Source organism: Anopheles bellator, chromosome 1, assembly GCF_943735745.2.
Source record: "Anopheles bellator chromosome 1, idAnoBellAS_SP24_06.2, whole genome shotgun sequence".
In the NCBI taxonomy this organism is placed as follows: domain Eukaryota; kingdom Metazoa; phylum Arthropoda; class Insecta; order Diptera; family Culicidae; genus Anopheles; species Anopheles bellator.
The window spans coordinates 18,998,746-19,015,981 of NC_071285.1; the positions used below are offsets into that span (position 1 = coordinate 18,998,746).

The window sequence follows — 17,236 nt, forward strand, 5'->3', positions numbered from 1 at the left end:
CTTCCGGCGTGCAGGATCGTCCTGTTGCATTGGCAAACAGTGGCTGGCCGTGGTCTCGGTATCCCCTCACGGGTTCCCACGGTTCCGGAAAGGGGCCCGGCACTATCTGAAGGCCAACGAGCCGAGGAGAGGACAAAAAACCGTTCTGCTTCGTCACGGGGAAAAGAAGGAGACAACTAAAACCCTAACGCCCAAACGAGTCCCGAGATAGCATCAGCAATGTTCTGATGTTCGCCCTCCGCTAACGAGACACCATCGTCGAGCTTTAATAATTCAGCTCAGCCTGCTGCGCCGCGCCAGTTCCCGAGCCAGGAGTGCCCTGTTTTTGTGCTCCACAAAAACGTTGGGGGTTTCGTTTCGAGTCTGGCTTTATGCTTGACCACCCCACCCCAAAGGGACACCCATCTCGGGTGCCTAATTCGGGTGCGGCCAAGAGAGCAGAAAATGAAGGCGAAATTGGATGACACAAAAATTACCGAGCGAAAGGGGGGCGAAAGATGCGAACTGTCGCCGGCCTCCGAAAATAAAATCGGACATCGGTCGTAAAGGAAGCCAACAGAAAATCGGTGCTGCTGCTGCTGTGAGTCCTCCCCAGACACGACTCCCCAAGGAGCAGCAAGGAGGAGCTATCGATGAGCAGGAGTCGGTACTTTGCACGTCTGAAGTGTCCCCGATCGTAAAATTACTATAAACTCGCCGTTTGGCCTCCCGAGAGGGTGCATTAGGTGCATGATTAGACTCCGTGGGGATACGCCGTGATGCGGAAGGAATGTTACGCATCGGCTACGGCAAAGGAATGCCTCATTTACTCTTTCTCTCAATTTATCGCTCTCTCTCTCCCTCTCGGCCTGTCTCGTTCTAATTTACATTCCTTCACGAACACAAAACGTGACGTCATTCCCGGGACATTCGTTCCCGAGCTTTTTGCAGTCACGCTGGAGTGCAAAATTTAATCTTCTCCCAACTGTTTGCCACTTTCACGCAACGACGGGTTGGAAGGGTTCTTACATTGTAATACCAGACCCTAGTCTCCGGGCTCCAGACGCATTGCTAGACATGCCGTTTGGGATTGCCCCATAAAGATGGCTGGTTGCTGTGGCGCAATAGAACGCCGGCCCGGTCCGTTCGAGAGCTTTCCCCCGAAAACACCGACAATAAATTACCGGACTAATAATTGGCGTGCAGCTGGTGCCAAGTTCGGTTACTGCCGGCTAACTGCGCACCAGCATATCTCTGCAGTGCCGTGCCCAAAGGCAAGGTGCGAAAGCTAATAGCACCCAGTGCCAAATCAAACAATCCTGGCCGAGAAGAGAGAGCGCAGTCAGCAACGGGTGGGAATTTGCAAGCCCAAGCTCACCCACCCTGATGGGGAACTTTCCGGCCCTTGAGCTTGGACGAGGCCACTCGGGCGCTTTTTGTTTGGGTTGCTGTGACTAGCGTGTGTTTTCCAACTGCACAAATCTTTCCCGGTCCGTCGACTCCGATCCTCCATGTAACCGTGTGTGTCCGGGCAGGGCAAAATCAACAACCCTCCGCATAGTCATTAGCCGTCCAGCAAAGGGCCTGTGCCTGCACGTTGCTGCAGAGTTCAGCTGGGGCCGGTGCAGGAATTTGTTTACCGTGTGATGCGGCACAAATGTTGAGCGCCCGGGTCCGGGACTGTCAAGGATCCGAATTTCACATTGCAGCAGCTGTGTACCTGTGGCCCTGACTGCGGTGCAGGAGTCAGCGGGCTTGCGGGAAGATCACTTCTACGGCTCTCAGGTTGAGGTTGAGGCCCTAAAAAAATGTAGGGCACAGAGATTGCATTTTTACGCTTGGTTAGCATATCACCACATACGATGCTCCTGTTTCGTTTCGCCAGCAAAACTAAACATGTATGCACAAAATTACGTATTCTGAAACGAAATAAATAAGCTTTTTGCTCTAATTTTGTTGTTCACATTGCGATGTGCTCTTCAAAAAGTTGTTTTGTGATTCCAAACGAATTCCGCTCCCATAAGCGTATTTCCAACGAAATCATAATTCGTATCATTCGCAATAAATATTCCATCCTTATGTCGTGACACAGGCCCACCAAGACGTCCACCGTGACCGAGACCGTACGCGTTCAGATTCCTCGCACGACGACACCGATCCATCATTAGTTTTGCCCGGCCAGTCCACGTGCCCGGTCCCTCCATCGAATATTAAAAATTTCATACGAAAATAAAATATTAATCGCCACCTTGCCGCCACCCCAGGGCTCGAAGGTCCCACGTCACGTTAACAGTGTCAACATCAAAACCTGACAGCCACGAGCCATCATCGTTCTCGTCTACACCGCAATCCGTCACTCAATCGCTCCTTTCGATCCTCACCGAGCCCACAGGCCCGAGCCAACCCGAGTACGAAGGCGGTCCGTCCCCAAGGCGAGCGTTATGCATTCAACACCGGAACGTGATCGGTAGCGGAACAAACAGGCGGATCACACAGCACGTGGGAAAAATGGCTCGCTTTTAATGGTCTCCGCTGTGGTCCTTTGATCAACTCAGTCAGCGCTGCCCCTCCGGTTTCGGAATTGGTTACGAAGTTGTTGTGGTGCTTAAAATGCCCGACAGTAAACCCGGAGGCCGGATGGCAGAAAAAACCACATAAAGCATTGCATCAAGTCAATGTTTCGGCGACGACGAAGACGACGTCTGATGCTGCATATCATCTCGGAACTCGGAGCACGTGAGCGGAGTGCTAAGCTGCACCGCATAAATTCCAGATGTCCATTAAACATGATGGGGCAATCAAAGAAACTCACATTAGAGTCACCAACATTCGCCAACTCGCTCCGCCGGCTAACATCGTTTTTGATTGCCTGTCCGGTGCAGGGAAGTAATTTGAAAGGCAGTGGCCAAATTGTATTACCAAAATCGAGTCGAAACGGAAGCAAGCAACTCTTCGTGTGACTCTAAGCCGTGTCCATTTTGCATGGAAGGTTCAGAAGACTGTCTGGTACTTTAAAAAATTAGTTCTTACTGATTAGTAAGTAAATTTAATTAAGGAAATATAACAAAACAAACAATGTACCGCCACAAATTTTATGTTGCGATTTTACGACGTTAACGAGTTGAAGCATTACATCAATTTAGTTTTAAATTACTACCAATTTACGATTCTACTCAAGATGTTAAGATAACGCCAAAATGAAAGAAATCCATCAACGTTTTTGTCAATAATTATGTTTGTGTTATAGCTTTTTACAAATTACAATTTAAACATGCCCTTCCTATGAAAAAAGAAAAAAAATGTATCCGTTGGGATACTAGCTTGACAGCTTCTTGGGAAACTCAATGATTAGCACGGGCAGTGAAGAACAAGCGCAACTACTACGGATAATTTACAACGTACACTCCCGGATCTTAAGAGACTGTGGGTTGGAATGACAAGAAACTGTTGCTTTCCGCTCGTCGATCCGATATCCGATAGCCAATATTTGGCCAAAGAAACACAAACCGGCATCTGCACTTCGTCGAACCATATTCGACGCGAGTGTTTACCGAGCTCGTACCGTGAGCTGAAGCTCACTCGAACTCGAAACTAGTGTCTCTCTGCCCATTTAGCTCCGATTGGTTCCATCGACGCGCTTGTTGCACAGAACTCTAGAAGGGTTATCATTTGCTCCGTTCTCCTGCCAAAAAGCAAACATCACCTATCTGACTGCGGAGCAAAACGAAATCCATTTGGCAGCGGGCAGTGGGGTTGGCCAATATTGCCAGACGGGCGGGCTGGGTACGAGTTTCCACTTCAGTGTTTTCGCACAGACTGTAAGGTAATTACCGAGCCACCCGAAACAAGCCAAAGCCACCCCCGAAAACAGTGAGATGAGCAAGTAATGGATTAAAAGCGCAGTCACTCCAGTAACAGGTTAGTCTGTCAACGAGATTTACGATCCGGGCAGCGTAAAATGTTATGAAAAACCAATTGTGACATTTCCTGCTAAAAGTTTCGGACGCTCGCCTCGATCCGAGGCTTCGGGGAGCCCAAAACACTAACGCCATCCAACTTACTGGAAGTGATTTATTGGTTGAATAAGGCCGTGAGCATTCGCTGTACGTGAACTAGGACCGACTCTCGGGAACGGGCGAGTCCACGAGCATCGTTGGATAGTGACGTCTTCGGGGAACCATATTTCATACTTAGCATTGCCAGAACTCAATCGGGACGTACGGGAAAGCAAACGAAATAACAAACGACCTGCCAGTCGGCATTGCGCGGACCAAACCGGACCAACCGGACCAACTGACATTGATCCACAAGATGGTGCTTCCGTCCACCGAACGGGTTGGTGTGGACAAGAAACGACCAACGAATCGACGATCGATAGCCGGACCTAGAAGCCGGAAGTAGTCCGCTTTACTTCCGGATAGCGAATTCCACTCGGTGGGGCAATTTATTCCTTCAATTTGCTTAAACTAAACTGATGGCACTTCCAGAGCCGCCAGAGCGGCATTATAAATAGTGCTGCGAACTGTTACGAAACCAATAGAAAAAAAACCAGAGACCCCGATTCATTCGACAGGGACGTGTTATTTGTCCGTTGTCTGTTCCCTTTCACTATTTATTGCGTGACGTAGTGAAAATTTATAATTTTGTTTGAATTTCCCAATCATTATCGTATTCCGAAGCGAGGCGGCACCCAAAAACCCGTCCGCTTCCTAATCCCATAATTACCCTGTTTGGGCAGAAAAGTTGGGTAACCTTCACATTTCGGAGCCTCCAAATTCCGTGCCAATCAACGTTTGGTAAAGTGGCACCGGACCGCGCTCGAAACCTTATTGCGCACCTCCGAACGAGGTTTCGGTGCCCTTAAAGCTCAAGTTCAAAGGCAAAACGCTCGGAAAGCCACGGAACCGATTCAGGGTCTTATCTTGTCAGGCATGCCTCGTGGCGGGAGTGGCGAAACCTGCCTTACGCCCCGGCCAATCGAAGCAAAGGGGTGGAAAACCATGCCCTACACCAACCATGGCAGCGTGAAAGCTCAACCTCTGGAGCAGCGTGAGCCCCGTGGCAGCTGCTATCAAGCAACGCGATAAACCACGCTGCTAGTGATGTGTGAAAAGCAAAGGCCTGGGGCGGACGAGCTAGCTAGCTGGCTAGGGTGTGATGATATGCTGATCACCGGGCCGAATCGGGCCGAAGCTATTTTCCAACTCACCGATAACGGCACCGATCCGTTCCAGCGCCTGATGTGACTTGACTGTAGCACTACGGGGTGGTAAAATAAATAAATTAACGACGTGCACGGCGCGAGCACGAAGCGATCTATTTTCTCCCCTCATTCTCGGATCGGTTTCGGTGTCGGCGAGCACTGGGTGCATGTGGAACCGCTCAACCAGATTATACAATGTGTATTTAGGTGTATGTGTTCAAACACAAACGGTATTAGGACCTAAAACAAGGTCCTCTGTCCAAAAAAGTGCCATTTATTTAGCCTTGAGTCGGCGACTGAAATGAATTAGCATCAACAATTGAATAAAGGAAAAAACATACACAGAAATGGACGCTCGATTTGGGGCCAAATTAGTCCAATGGCTGCATTAGCTGAAACTCAATTACAAGCAATTGAGATTTTCATTCGATTCGTTCCATTTATGTACGACCAGCGTTTGGGCGACGCCAAACGCCAAATGAGATCATTCGACGGTCCCACAGCCGCACGATAGGTGCATCAATTCTACCTCAAGCTGTAGGACCGATAGCCGAATTGACGGAATTTGAAGGACACCTAAAGTCGTTTGCGTCCACGGAAATTGAATTACATTTCCCCGGAAACGGAACGGTGGAATATTCTGCTTCACTTCAAGGTTCCAAGGGGCGATTCGATTCGGTGTTTCGATTCTGTCAGTTGAATCTGTTTTCCAAGAACACATCGATTGTCCGCGATCGGTCGGTCACTGTGGAACGCGTCTTCACACCGGACAGCTAGTTGATCGTAAATTCTTCTTCACTTCCACTCATTATGATATCGTTAGAAGAATGCCATTGCCGTCTTAAATTTTATCTCGAGTTCCGAATTCCACTTGAAAAATCTCTCCACACCGTCCGTCCGTCCGGCATTCAAGCGGTTTCCGACATTGCAAGTGCAAATATTAATTAAGTTTAGGGTGGTGCCCGATCGCTCGGGTCGCATTAGACGTCTCCTTTAGACCGTCGCCACCGTACCGGGATTCGCGCTTTGACGTGGACCATCCTCAAGAACGACACCACCAGCGGGGGGAGCGAGTAGAAATTCCATCCTTCAAGAGGAAGTAAAATCCTCCGCTCCACAACAGGCACCGAACGATGGGCGACGGCTATGCTTTTGATAATGTTTAATTAATTTCCGTCTTCCGTTCCGGTTTACAACCGAAGCCCCGGCTGTTGATTGAGATGGAGACGGACAGCCGGAGAACTAATCGCTAACGAGATTGACTCTGACAGCGTACAGATACTGCAAATCGTTCGGCTTACTACTGCTCCTGTAGCTCCCCTATCTGGACCGGAATCTGTGGGTATGCCCTGGAAGTCACGCAGGAACAATAATCACCCGCTGTCGCTTATCCGTCGCCGGGAGTTACGGTAACTACACTACTTTCCGTGCTTGACAGAGTGATGCTACGGAAGGGCAGCTCACCCCGAGTGGATCGATAATCCTAGCAAGATGGATCCTGGCGTCAGCCTCAAAGTTTGTTAGTTTTCTCGTTACCCATTAGCACGCTCACTAATGGATTCCGATTTGCATCCGATCCATCGGAAGTTTTGAATTTTTAGCTCAATTCATAATTCAAAGCTTTCCTCGTGCTCATGATAAGGAAAACATGGCATCGTCATGAAAAGTTTTCTAGCAACATTGCAACTCGGTGAACTTTCAAATTAAGATGATTAAAATCGAACCAACAAATCAAAAATTCGTGCACTAAAATATCGGCGTGTGGCATGTCTGCATTCAAAAACCTTTCTAATTTAAGTCTGATGATGGAGCGCATTCAATTACATGCTCCGTGTGCACGAGCACCGGACGAGCGTCAAACACACACCAAATTTGCCGCCGAAAGAAAGCAAACACCGGTGCCGAGTGAAACGGATTGAAATGATTGGCACTATGTTATACTAATAACGTTTCACCCAATTTATTATCACATTTTTCACAAACATGAACGCTCCCTGCTCGTCGACGCCGTCTGATAGCAACCGCAGGGAGCGAGAGTCAACAGATTACCAGAGCAAAAAACAAACGGGAGTCGTCCGAGAGGTTCTTGGCTGGCCAAATTGCAACTCTTTCCCTGCGAAGCAACGAGCAGGGTGGAAAACTGAAAATCCTTAATGGCAAACCATTTTCGTCACGTTTCCTGGCCTTGGCCACACAGAAAATAGAGAGAATCTTTCAGTCTCCCAATTTATCCTACTCCTTGAATTTGTGGCGCAGAACGTTGGCTTTAAACCCGGGATAGAAGTTTCTCTATTCCGTTTACCAAAAATAGAAGGAATATATCAGGAGCAACATTCTAACGCAAATTAAATTCCCGTCGATACGCAAACTCCAAGTTCGAATGGTTTGTTCGGAAAACTTTTGCCTTTCGGATCGCGCTGGACAAAAACTCGACACGTGTGTCGGCCAAAGCACACACCGGAAAACTTTCTATGTTAATTAACTCCACTTCATATGCCATTTGCCTGCGGCAGTATTGAATATTCCATAAGGCGAAGAAATTGAATTAAAAACTGGAAGTTTTCCTGAAACACCAACGCCACTCGGTTCCTGCAAGATTCCCTTATCGGTATTTTTTTAATGAATAGCGCTTTGCCTAATGTATGTACATTAAACCCCGTGAATGGAGAAATTCAATTAACGATACACACATTCTGTTCAAACATTCGCTCCATTTTCCGGTGTCCTTCGGATTTTCCTCCGGACGTGCGCGGTTGCCTCGTTCGTATATCCCACAATGAGCCTTATCTTGTTTCGCTTCTTTTGTAAATCCACCCCGAATTTGCGTTTGCTACCGAGCAAACGTCCTTATTGCGAAATAATGTGCCCACCCAAGACCAGCGTACATAGCGACAAAGACCAGGGAGGCTTTTTTCCCCAATTACGGTTTTGTTTCGATATTCCAGCGGTTTTCTGCACCAAACTACACTGGTCTGGTGCTTTTGCGTTAGGACCAGGACAATAGGACGTAAAAGCTTTTCACGCCCAGTCTAAGAGATAGAATCGATGTCAGAAGCAGATGCAGCACAAGAAACAGGATGGCCGAGTACCGTGAGGTGGTGATGCTACTCAAGAAAGAGCAAAAAAACTGCAGAATGCTAACAAAGCTACAGCTACCGTCTGGAAGCAGTTCTTCTGAATGGTTGGAATAGGTTTTTAATCTTAGAAATGATTTGTTTGTTCATATTATCTATGTGAGATGCATTGGAACGAACGTTGTAAATTCTACAAACCAGCGCAGATAAAAACGAATTAATTTGAAAACGTTCATCTTAAGCTAATTCCTCATTTTGTTGCCCCATGCTTGATGCTTGCAAAGCGAAGTACTTTAATATATAATTCAAATGATCTGCCACCGTTTTCGACCACCATCACTGGACAGAACCGAGTGCACAACACTGCTAAAAGCTTCTTATTGTGTCAAGTGCGCGAGTCGCTAACGCTCAACAATCGCCACAAAGTGCCAAACCGAGTCCCCGGCCCCGGATTTGTCGTTTGTGTGGCTTGAAAGAAAAAATGGAAAATGGAAATACTTTCCCTCCGTGTGGCGTTGAAAAATTACTTTCCTTGTTGTGGCACTCGCAACAGAAAAAAATCGGACGCCGAAAGAAAATTTTGGCGACCAAATAAGAGAGGAAAATAAAACACAAACATCTCCCGTGGGCGAACTACCGTGCAAACCACCGTCGGCGGTCCGCGGCATTTGCAAGCAAATTTTCTGGCCAAAAAACCGATAGACCATTGTGGAGATAGAAAATCGATTAGCTTTGGATGCTTTTTCACTTTTTCATTGTGGCCGTCCAGTCCTCCAACGGAAACCGCAGGAGGACTTTGCCGGAAGGATACCGGAGAAAGAGTCATCACAAAGCCATTTGGATTCATGTTTCAATTGCTTGGCCGTGTTTCTGGTGCCTCCTGGAATGGCTACGAAATCAATTCCGAAACACTTTCGCGCAGCATCACTGCGCGGGTGGAAGCAAATTTGAATCTCATCGTTACTGTTGTTTTATGCTCTCTGCATCTCCCTCTCGCCACAATCGAGACCAAATTCCGAGACCACTCGTAGGTTGTCTTCGAGCGCTACACGGCGTCGTACGCCCATTTGCTGGTTGATGAAGTGCGACGCTCAAAGTGCCGGATGATGCGCGAGCCCGGGCAGTTGGAAAATGAGGCTCCACCCGCCAACAACAGCCCAGGGGAAAAATTGTAACAAATCGCCCACTCGACACTCGACCTCCGCCCCACCGAAAAAGGGCCTAACCACCGGAACGGAATGGGAAAATCATTTGCTGCTGATAATCGAAAGCGATACGATTACGCGCATACTTTGCGACCTTCCACCCTGTCGCTCTCGTTCGAGCCGGCGGGAAATAAAGACGATGCTTTCCCGCGAGGAATGCGAAACATTGATGAAAAGCGTGACTAATCGATTATGCTACCCGAGCCGCGTCTACCGCGGCGGTGTGGACCGAATTTTCCGATCCGTTCCACGCTGCGGTAACGGTGGGTTGGCTGGCTGACTGGCTGGCGGTGAGTAAGCGCTTTCCCACCGGCTCATCTAGGAAATTGTTTTCACTAACGATAAATGACGTGGGAAGATAAAACAAAAGAGATACCGTCGTACGGTACGCAAATGATACGGACGGTGAAACTGAGCCCTTAAACCGTGGCCGTGTCGTAATTGTGTTTGAGGATGAAATGAAACAATAAGCGAAAGTAACGCCACCGATAGTGATCATTATGTTAACGATGCTGGGCCAATGGGCTGTGAACGACTGTAAAAAAGAGAACAAGCATTACAAAAATGCACCAATAAATGGTATATTTTCAAAAAAAAAAAACAATAAATGAGGACAGGTAAACCAATTTCATTCATCAAAATCAAACTTGATCTGCCACATTAGAAGGCAAGGTTCGAGGCTATTTGACTAAACAGACAAGTTTTATTAATAACAACCCGACGCTCGAGAGCCTTGCGTAACAATCGCTGGGCGCATTAACAATGGTCCTCCCGTGCCAATAACTGGCAGCATTCATATGCCCGCGCCACGGGTAATATTGAATTATAGTACAGTGTTGCCTTACGCCGTTCGGCTACGACGCGCACGCCCCGAACACTGTGTCAACCTTGACGGATCAATACCGACGTAGCGAATGGTGGGTCAGAACGCTGGGTAGTGAAGGTGCTTCCTAACACGTGGCACGAGCTTTTTACCACCCCCTAAGCTTCGATTCGAAATTATGCAAATGACCACCAGCAAATGGTCGTCGCCCTCGCCCGTCCCATGACGAAAAAGGATGGGCAATGTAACGTAATTCCAATCCATTGCCTAACCGGCGCGTTCTTTTGGATAAAGCGACGGGAGAAGAAAAAACACTGCCCCGAACTAGGTGAAGGACCCGTGGCTCGGTCCGAGCCCCGCACGAGATGGTTCCTAATCCTGTGTCAAACTGTCAAGACAAATCCTTCCGATTCTCTGGCATCGTTTAGCTAATCGCATCGCGGTAGCTTGCCGTGACCTAACGTTCGATTCGGGGCCGCCTTGCGCGTTATGTCACAGCCCTTTTCGCTCGCGCCCAGATGCCCCACACAACGTGGGGCTTCTTTTACGTAGGAAGTAAACAAAGTTTGCGCCCCCTCGGCGTTCGATTCTGGGCCATTCTCCGACCAACACGCCAATGCCGGTGGCCTCGCACTAATTGGATACTTCTGGCTGTCCGGTACGGTGGTACGGTCGCGCTGCTTCGCGTAAGACATCCGCGACACCAGGCGCCTCCATCCAGCCGATGGAGACGCCAGGTGGCTGATGCAAAATTGGATACTATGGTCCGCAGCGGCACTAATCCGCCGCTAAGACGCCCGTGAGTGAGATGATTAGCATTCAAAAGCCGGGCTTCGATTGCGATGATGATGATCATGGCACGAATAACCCGGGCAAAATGGAAAATCCCGAAGCCGGAGCCCAGGCGACCCAACCTCGGTCGTAAAAGCCGATCATTCACCAAAAGCATCAGTTCACCAGACAAAACACGGAATCAAGATTTCAATTCCATTTGTTGCGATAGATGACAGAGTCCTTCCGGCTGGCAACAGATGCCAGGAGTGAAATCTATTATGGGCCGCGGGCCGTGGTTGGATTTTTATTCCCCCCCGAAGCTCACGGTGCGTAGCGAGCGGAGTCTGGGTTCGGTTATCTAATCTCGGATCGAGATCCTGCGAGATGAATGATGAAGCGACGGGTGGAGCGCGGAGGATTTTAAACCACCCGCAACACGTGCTCGTAAGCGTTTTGCATAATAATTTTAATTCCTCGTAATGAACTGTTGAACTCCGCCGAATGAATTAGCATAAATCGCAGGAAATTGGCACGTTGAAGTTTTTGCTTTTGCTTTGTTGTAAATTCCCACTACATTCAAGCACCTCGTTTGTGACTTTGTATATTAATAGATGATTAAACGTAGATTACTTTGCCAGCCAGAGCACGATGCGAAATTACTGTGCCTCGCATTAAACATCCCATTCTGTACGCCGTCAAAAGGAATTCCTTATCCCTCGGGTGGGGTAAACCTAATAAAGAGCCACCGTTCTCCAGACGCCAATCAAGAACTCGATGTGAATCCAACCGAGCGACAAGATGGACCGACCGTTGCAGTGCCTTTTCAAATGCAAAGCGAGGCATTGGTCGGGGCACACCACAGTAATTGTGTGCCATTATGAGTGCGCGGAACCGCATCAGCAATCAGCGCGTCGAGGAGCGTCCTGGAGCTGGCAAAGAACGAAACACGACTGATACCGGAACCACCTCCTCCGACCGTCCGTTATCGAAATCACGAGCACCACGTGGCAGGAGGCTCGAGGGACCGAACCGCAGACGAAATTCTCCCGAGGCGTCGTGCCTCCCGAAGGGAGAACGGGCACGTGTCAGCCGGGGTATGCTCGAGCCTGCTCGCGCCTTCAGATGTCGGGTGAAATTTATCAACTATTCATAAGATTTTTGCAACACCGGCCGGAGCCCGCTTGAGCCAACCCCCGGGCACACCCTCAGATTATATCTTATTCATTCGATATTATTTCTTAATCGCAAGTAGAGCGGAAGGCGCACACGATGGAGGCTTGGGACGCTCTTTTCACCACGCCTGGCCCGGTTCTCGGACGAACGCTCTTTGCTGTCCGGGCGGGCCGGCTGGTCCACCCCGGGGAAATCCAGGTGGCCGCCGGAAACGTGGTGCACACCACCTCGAGTGGATCCGAATGACGAACAATGCTCATGACGATAATGATGATGATGGGAGTTGTAGGTCCGGCTACACCAGGACTCTCGGCCCTGTCAGGTTCACGGTTCCTGGCTTCCTGTGTAAAGCGAACAAAAGAGTCTACCACCCTGCCGCTGTGCGCCGCTCCCCCCCGCCGAAGGACCTTTCTTAATCTATATTTTATTTCCCCATTTTTGTCCGTCCCCTCGTACGGAGACAAGACGGATTTTGCTGTCCCTCGTCGTTTTTTTCCTTCTATTTGCTTACCCCCGTGCAACCCTCAGGATTCTCCTTCGATTGTAAGTGTGTGTGGGTAGGAAGCAAATTTCACTGCGTGCGGTTGGCAGCAGCATGAGAAATATGCTCGCATAAACCCGGGCCACTGCAATCGTTGTATCACTTCAGTCAATATTGACTCCGACCGGGCAAGGTTCGCCCCAGGATCCCGTGTTGTCGATGACACAGTGAGAAAGAGGGACCAAAGAAGCAGGGCACAGTCGTTCACCGCAACGGACCGGTGGCCCACATACGCGCCACACTCCATATGGCGCGGACTGTGCGACGGTTGAGCATGGAAACCCCGTCAGTTTCCGTCTTTTTTACCCCTTTTTTCTTTTCGCCACTTTCCGCAGTCATCGCGCGGGGTGAGAGGGCCTGCCAGGGTTTGTTTGCGATTAGAAGAAGCAAGTTGGTGACACGAAACCGCAACAATGTGATTATTAATTGTTTGCTCTACTGCAGCATAGAGCTCGGAGTCTCTACCTCGGAGTTGCTTAAAGTGCTGTCGCTTTTACCATACAATTTTCAAAAAGGCCTAAGCGTCCAGCAGTCAGCAGAAGTGATGAATGAGGAATCTTTATAATTTATGAGCAAAAGTAACGAAAATTTTACGAGAGGTTTAAAATATATTGCCCAACTACAATTCACGAATGTAGTTCTGAAAAACTCAACGCTCGATCGAGGTTGAAAGGTCAGCAACGAAACTTGCAGAAAAAAACGGACAAAATCATGACTATAAATTTTGCACGTAATGGGAAAATAATGAAAATGGGTCGCTCTGTGAAAATGTAAATGTCCTTGCTCTAAAAATGTGAAACGAGAAAGAAAAGTTGGCAATCAAAACTTTTCCCGTTCCCGAACAATTGGATTTTAAATTCAATTCTCGTCTTTTATTGCCTGTTGGACACATTTTAATTTTCTTCAGCCAGAATTTACGGACTAAATGAGAACCAGAAGTACCTTCTCGCCCGTGACGTCCGTTTTAGCACACACCAAAAGAGGAGAACAAAGTAACGAAAGAAAGGTAATTAGCGACTAGCAACTATGCGCCAAGCGGCAGCGTGTGCCCAGAACCTTACTCGGTGTCCACTAATCAAGTTATCGGCCGTGCGGCGTAACCCATTCAAAGTCCAGCCCAAGCGCCTTTCTGGCCAGTCCAGCATGCATCCGTACACCACAGCAGCAGCGCCTCATCATCAATCATCGAATTACTACACCGTGAATGATGAATTAAGCTCACTTGAGCCGAACCGTTCTGGGCCATCGCCTCGACACGCTACCATTAGGGACGCACTCGCCGGCATCCGGCCAGCGGCCAAGACACTCCGAAGAAAGCGTGCACCGGGCGAATCGGTTTTAGAGGTTTGAGAGTGATTTTTTCGGCCCTCACCATGATGGCATAAAATCATCCCTCAGCCAGATTCGTCCGTCCGTCAACAGGTCCAGGAGCGTCGGAGTGGAATCAAAATTTCGGTTCACTAATTTGCATGAGGGATCGAAACGAATCCGGGCCCGAGCCGTACACCGAGTTGCCGGTTGGGTTGGGTAATTTATTATCGCCCATTGCCGTGTGCGTCGAATCGGTGTCGAAACAATCGTTAAGGTGCGGTCGGTGTGTTGCGAAAGTGTTGCGAAGGAAGCGTGTTCATCGATCGGGGGGTGGACGACAACATTAGGGGACGATGCGCGGCTACTGCTAATGAGTATAGCACGTTGCGCCTAATAAACCTTACACGTTTCCAGCATAAATTCAATTAAAGCCACCACTTCGCTTCAAACGGTCACCTGCGACGGCGGCCGGGGAAGTCGGCAGTGTCTTAGACCCGGCCACCACTACCCCAGCGGGTTATTGAGCGGCCAACAATGGCGGCAACATAGACGAGTACCACTCGCCCAGCACTCGATGGTGCCGTAGGCTTCCGAAAGAAACGGCGAACCGAAAGCACGTAATAAAAACAGGTGCAAAAGTGTGCACGTTCCGGACACGTGTTGGTGGGCCGATTGTGGGAGCCGACGTGAGCAAATTCGTACGACTTCTCGTCGCCGCCGACGACGACGTGCTATTTCGCTGAATGTCCTTAATTATCCCGTGGACGGTGTACGATGACAAGTATTGTCGGTGGTTTATGGAGCTTTCCGCGAAGTGTAACGAACGTCTTCAGAAGCACCGCGGCACCGATACACCGGATCCGTTGCAATTGGTTAGATGAGCATTCTTTAATTAACAAATATTGTCGTGGTTTTTTCTAAGAAGTGTGTCACAAAAGCGGGAAGTTTTTGTGCTTTGGACAACGCAAGAATTACTCTTACACAACCGTGGCTCCTTTCTATTTGGTGGTCATATTGAATGAAGCTGAACATAAACCAAACATGGCAATTATAATTGGCTATTTTATGATTTTAATTGGGCCGCTATGACTGATAAATAATTAATAAATAATAAATAATTTCTTTTATGCTCGAAATGCTATAAGAAATAATTTGCTTATAACATTAAGACTTTGGTATTTTTCTTTTCAATCATGTCTTATTTATTTCAAGTGCTATTCCAGCACATGATAACACAAATAAAATATGCAAATATAGTCACCAAAATTATTATACAAGACGTTTCCTGCTCCAACACGGCAAAGACACAAATAATTCCGGTTGCCGTCATTGAAAGTGAAATTAATTCCTCACCAGACACATGTGCCACGCGAGCATGTGACATTAATTTATCTCTACATTGCAAAGCGCATCAACCTCAGTCCACCTTTTATGTTGTCGCAACTCAACCCAACTCCAGCCAAACGGAAACAATGCCACCGAGCACAGTGATTGCATGGAGCATGGATTAATGTTTCTTTTTCCCCGAACAGCGAAGCTAGAAACCGTACGGTGTTGCCCTTTATTCCTTTAGCTCAGCATCTGGAGCATGTGGAATGCACAGCCCTGCCGTGAACTTATATTGCTTTAAGCTCAAGGTGCAACGTATCCTTTCCGCCAACAACAACATTTCAAGCCTTTTAGCCATGGCCCTGGTAAGCAGGTGCACGCTGCAGAGATTGCCGCTTCCAGGATGACAGGAGACTTGCGGTGATTTTGGGGCTACACAACTGACGGCTGAGACGCCACGCGAGTGTAGTGCACCGGAAGAGTCTACCATAGGGTGAAGTAATCCAGCAGCGAGTGAAATGAAGCAATGCAAAGAAGGAACCCAACGAGCAGAAGGAGCTCTAGCGCTAAGCGAAAGAAGTTTGCCTTCTGGCAGGTGTGCGAAAAAGAGATAGAGAGAGATAGAGAAGCATGAAGAAAGGGTTTTGGTAGCGGTTCCCGGAGTGACGTGAACAAGACCGGATGTTGATGGTGACAAGAGCTCTGTACACACACGGTGGGCTAGGTCTAAGACCTGCCACTAAGAAGGTGGTCTGGCAGCACTGGCGTAGTGAAGAGCGAATGCGGTGCGTGTCTAGGAAGAAGCCACAAGCAGTAGCCACCGTAGCAGCGGAGCACACGCCCCGACGCACACTACGACATCGAAAGCATCGCTAAATACACACTTTGGGCTGCGATCTCCGGTGGACGGAACTGTTGCTGCTGCTTCGCCTTCGAATGCCACCGACGGCTGCAGAGCTACCACTGGCCACTGGCCCACTGGGGGCCGGCGGTCCGTCCCCCACATCCGGTCCCTGGCGGCGGCGGCGGTCCACATCGAACGAGGCACTTTTCCGGTTCCCACCACCGGAAACACCACCACCACCACCAGCGCCTTTGGCAGCGATCCGACGCCCAATATCATCACTCGCACTGACGCTTACACTGCGCTCGAAGTAGCTCTTCTCGTTCATTGTGCTACACCTTCCGACACGTGGAATTCCGATACAAGCACACCAAGCACACACACTATCGGTACACCCCCTTTTCGCTATCAACCGCCTTGCTTCCGGTTTTCACGGAACGCACTTCACGCGGCGTTACGGAAGTGGGACCAGCACACTGTACACCGTTCACTTGGAAACTCTCAACGCCGGTGGGAAGTGATCCACTATCGAGCTTCTCAGATTGCGCCGTTCCATCGAAGAAAGTAGATAGGTAAGAAAAGGGATGCGGCTTTCATCGGCTGGCGTCGAGGGATCGGTTGGCTTGGTTCTAAATCGCCGGTAAATCTAAACAACGGTTACGTTGCGGACCAAACGCACACAATGCCCGCTCGCTGATTGAATGACTACTGGCAGCGATGCGCATCCACCGTGTCCTTTGTGGACCACGATTTTTATAACCGGTGCTCACTACTTGCGTCCTTAGCGAAGACCCACGGTGACTCTTCAACCACCGTCACCAGTATGAAGTTCAAAGGCTCAAACAAGAACTCTACTAACAACATTCTAAGCAGAAATAGTCTCGATAAACTCGGGCACCTGGACAATCGAGTTCTCGTGCAATGGAAATAATAATGAAACAGAAAGAAATTAAATAAACAGAAACTATAATCGAAGTTTT

The 17,236-nt window shown here is 48.8% G+C and overlaps 1 protein-coding gene across 1 annotated transcript in view; it reads right to left on the reverse strand.

Annotated features, from left to right (window-relative positions):
• Positions 1-16,584, reverse strand: part of LOC131215166 (alpha-catulin) — a 46,482-nt gene extending 29,898 nt beyond the window's left edge. The window contains exon 1 of the mRNA XM_058209552.1: positions 16,297-16,584. Within this exon, the coding sequence (XP_058065535.1) occupies positions 16,297-16,584 (288 nt within the window). The remainder of the gene's footprint in view (positions 1-16,296) is intronic.
• Positions 16,585-17,236: the final 652 nt, after the last annotated feature.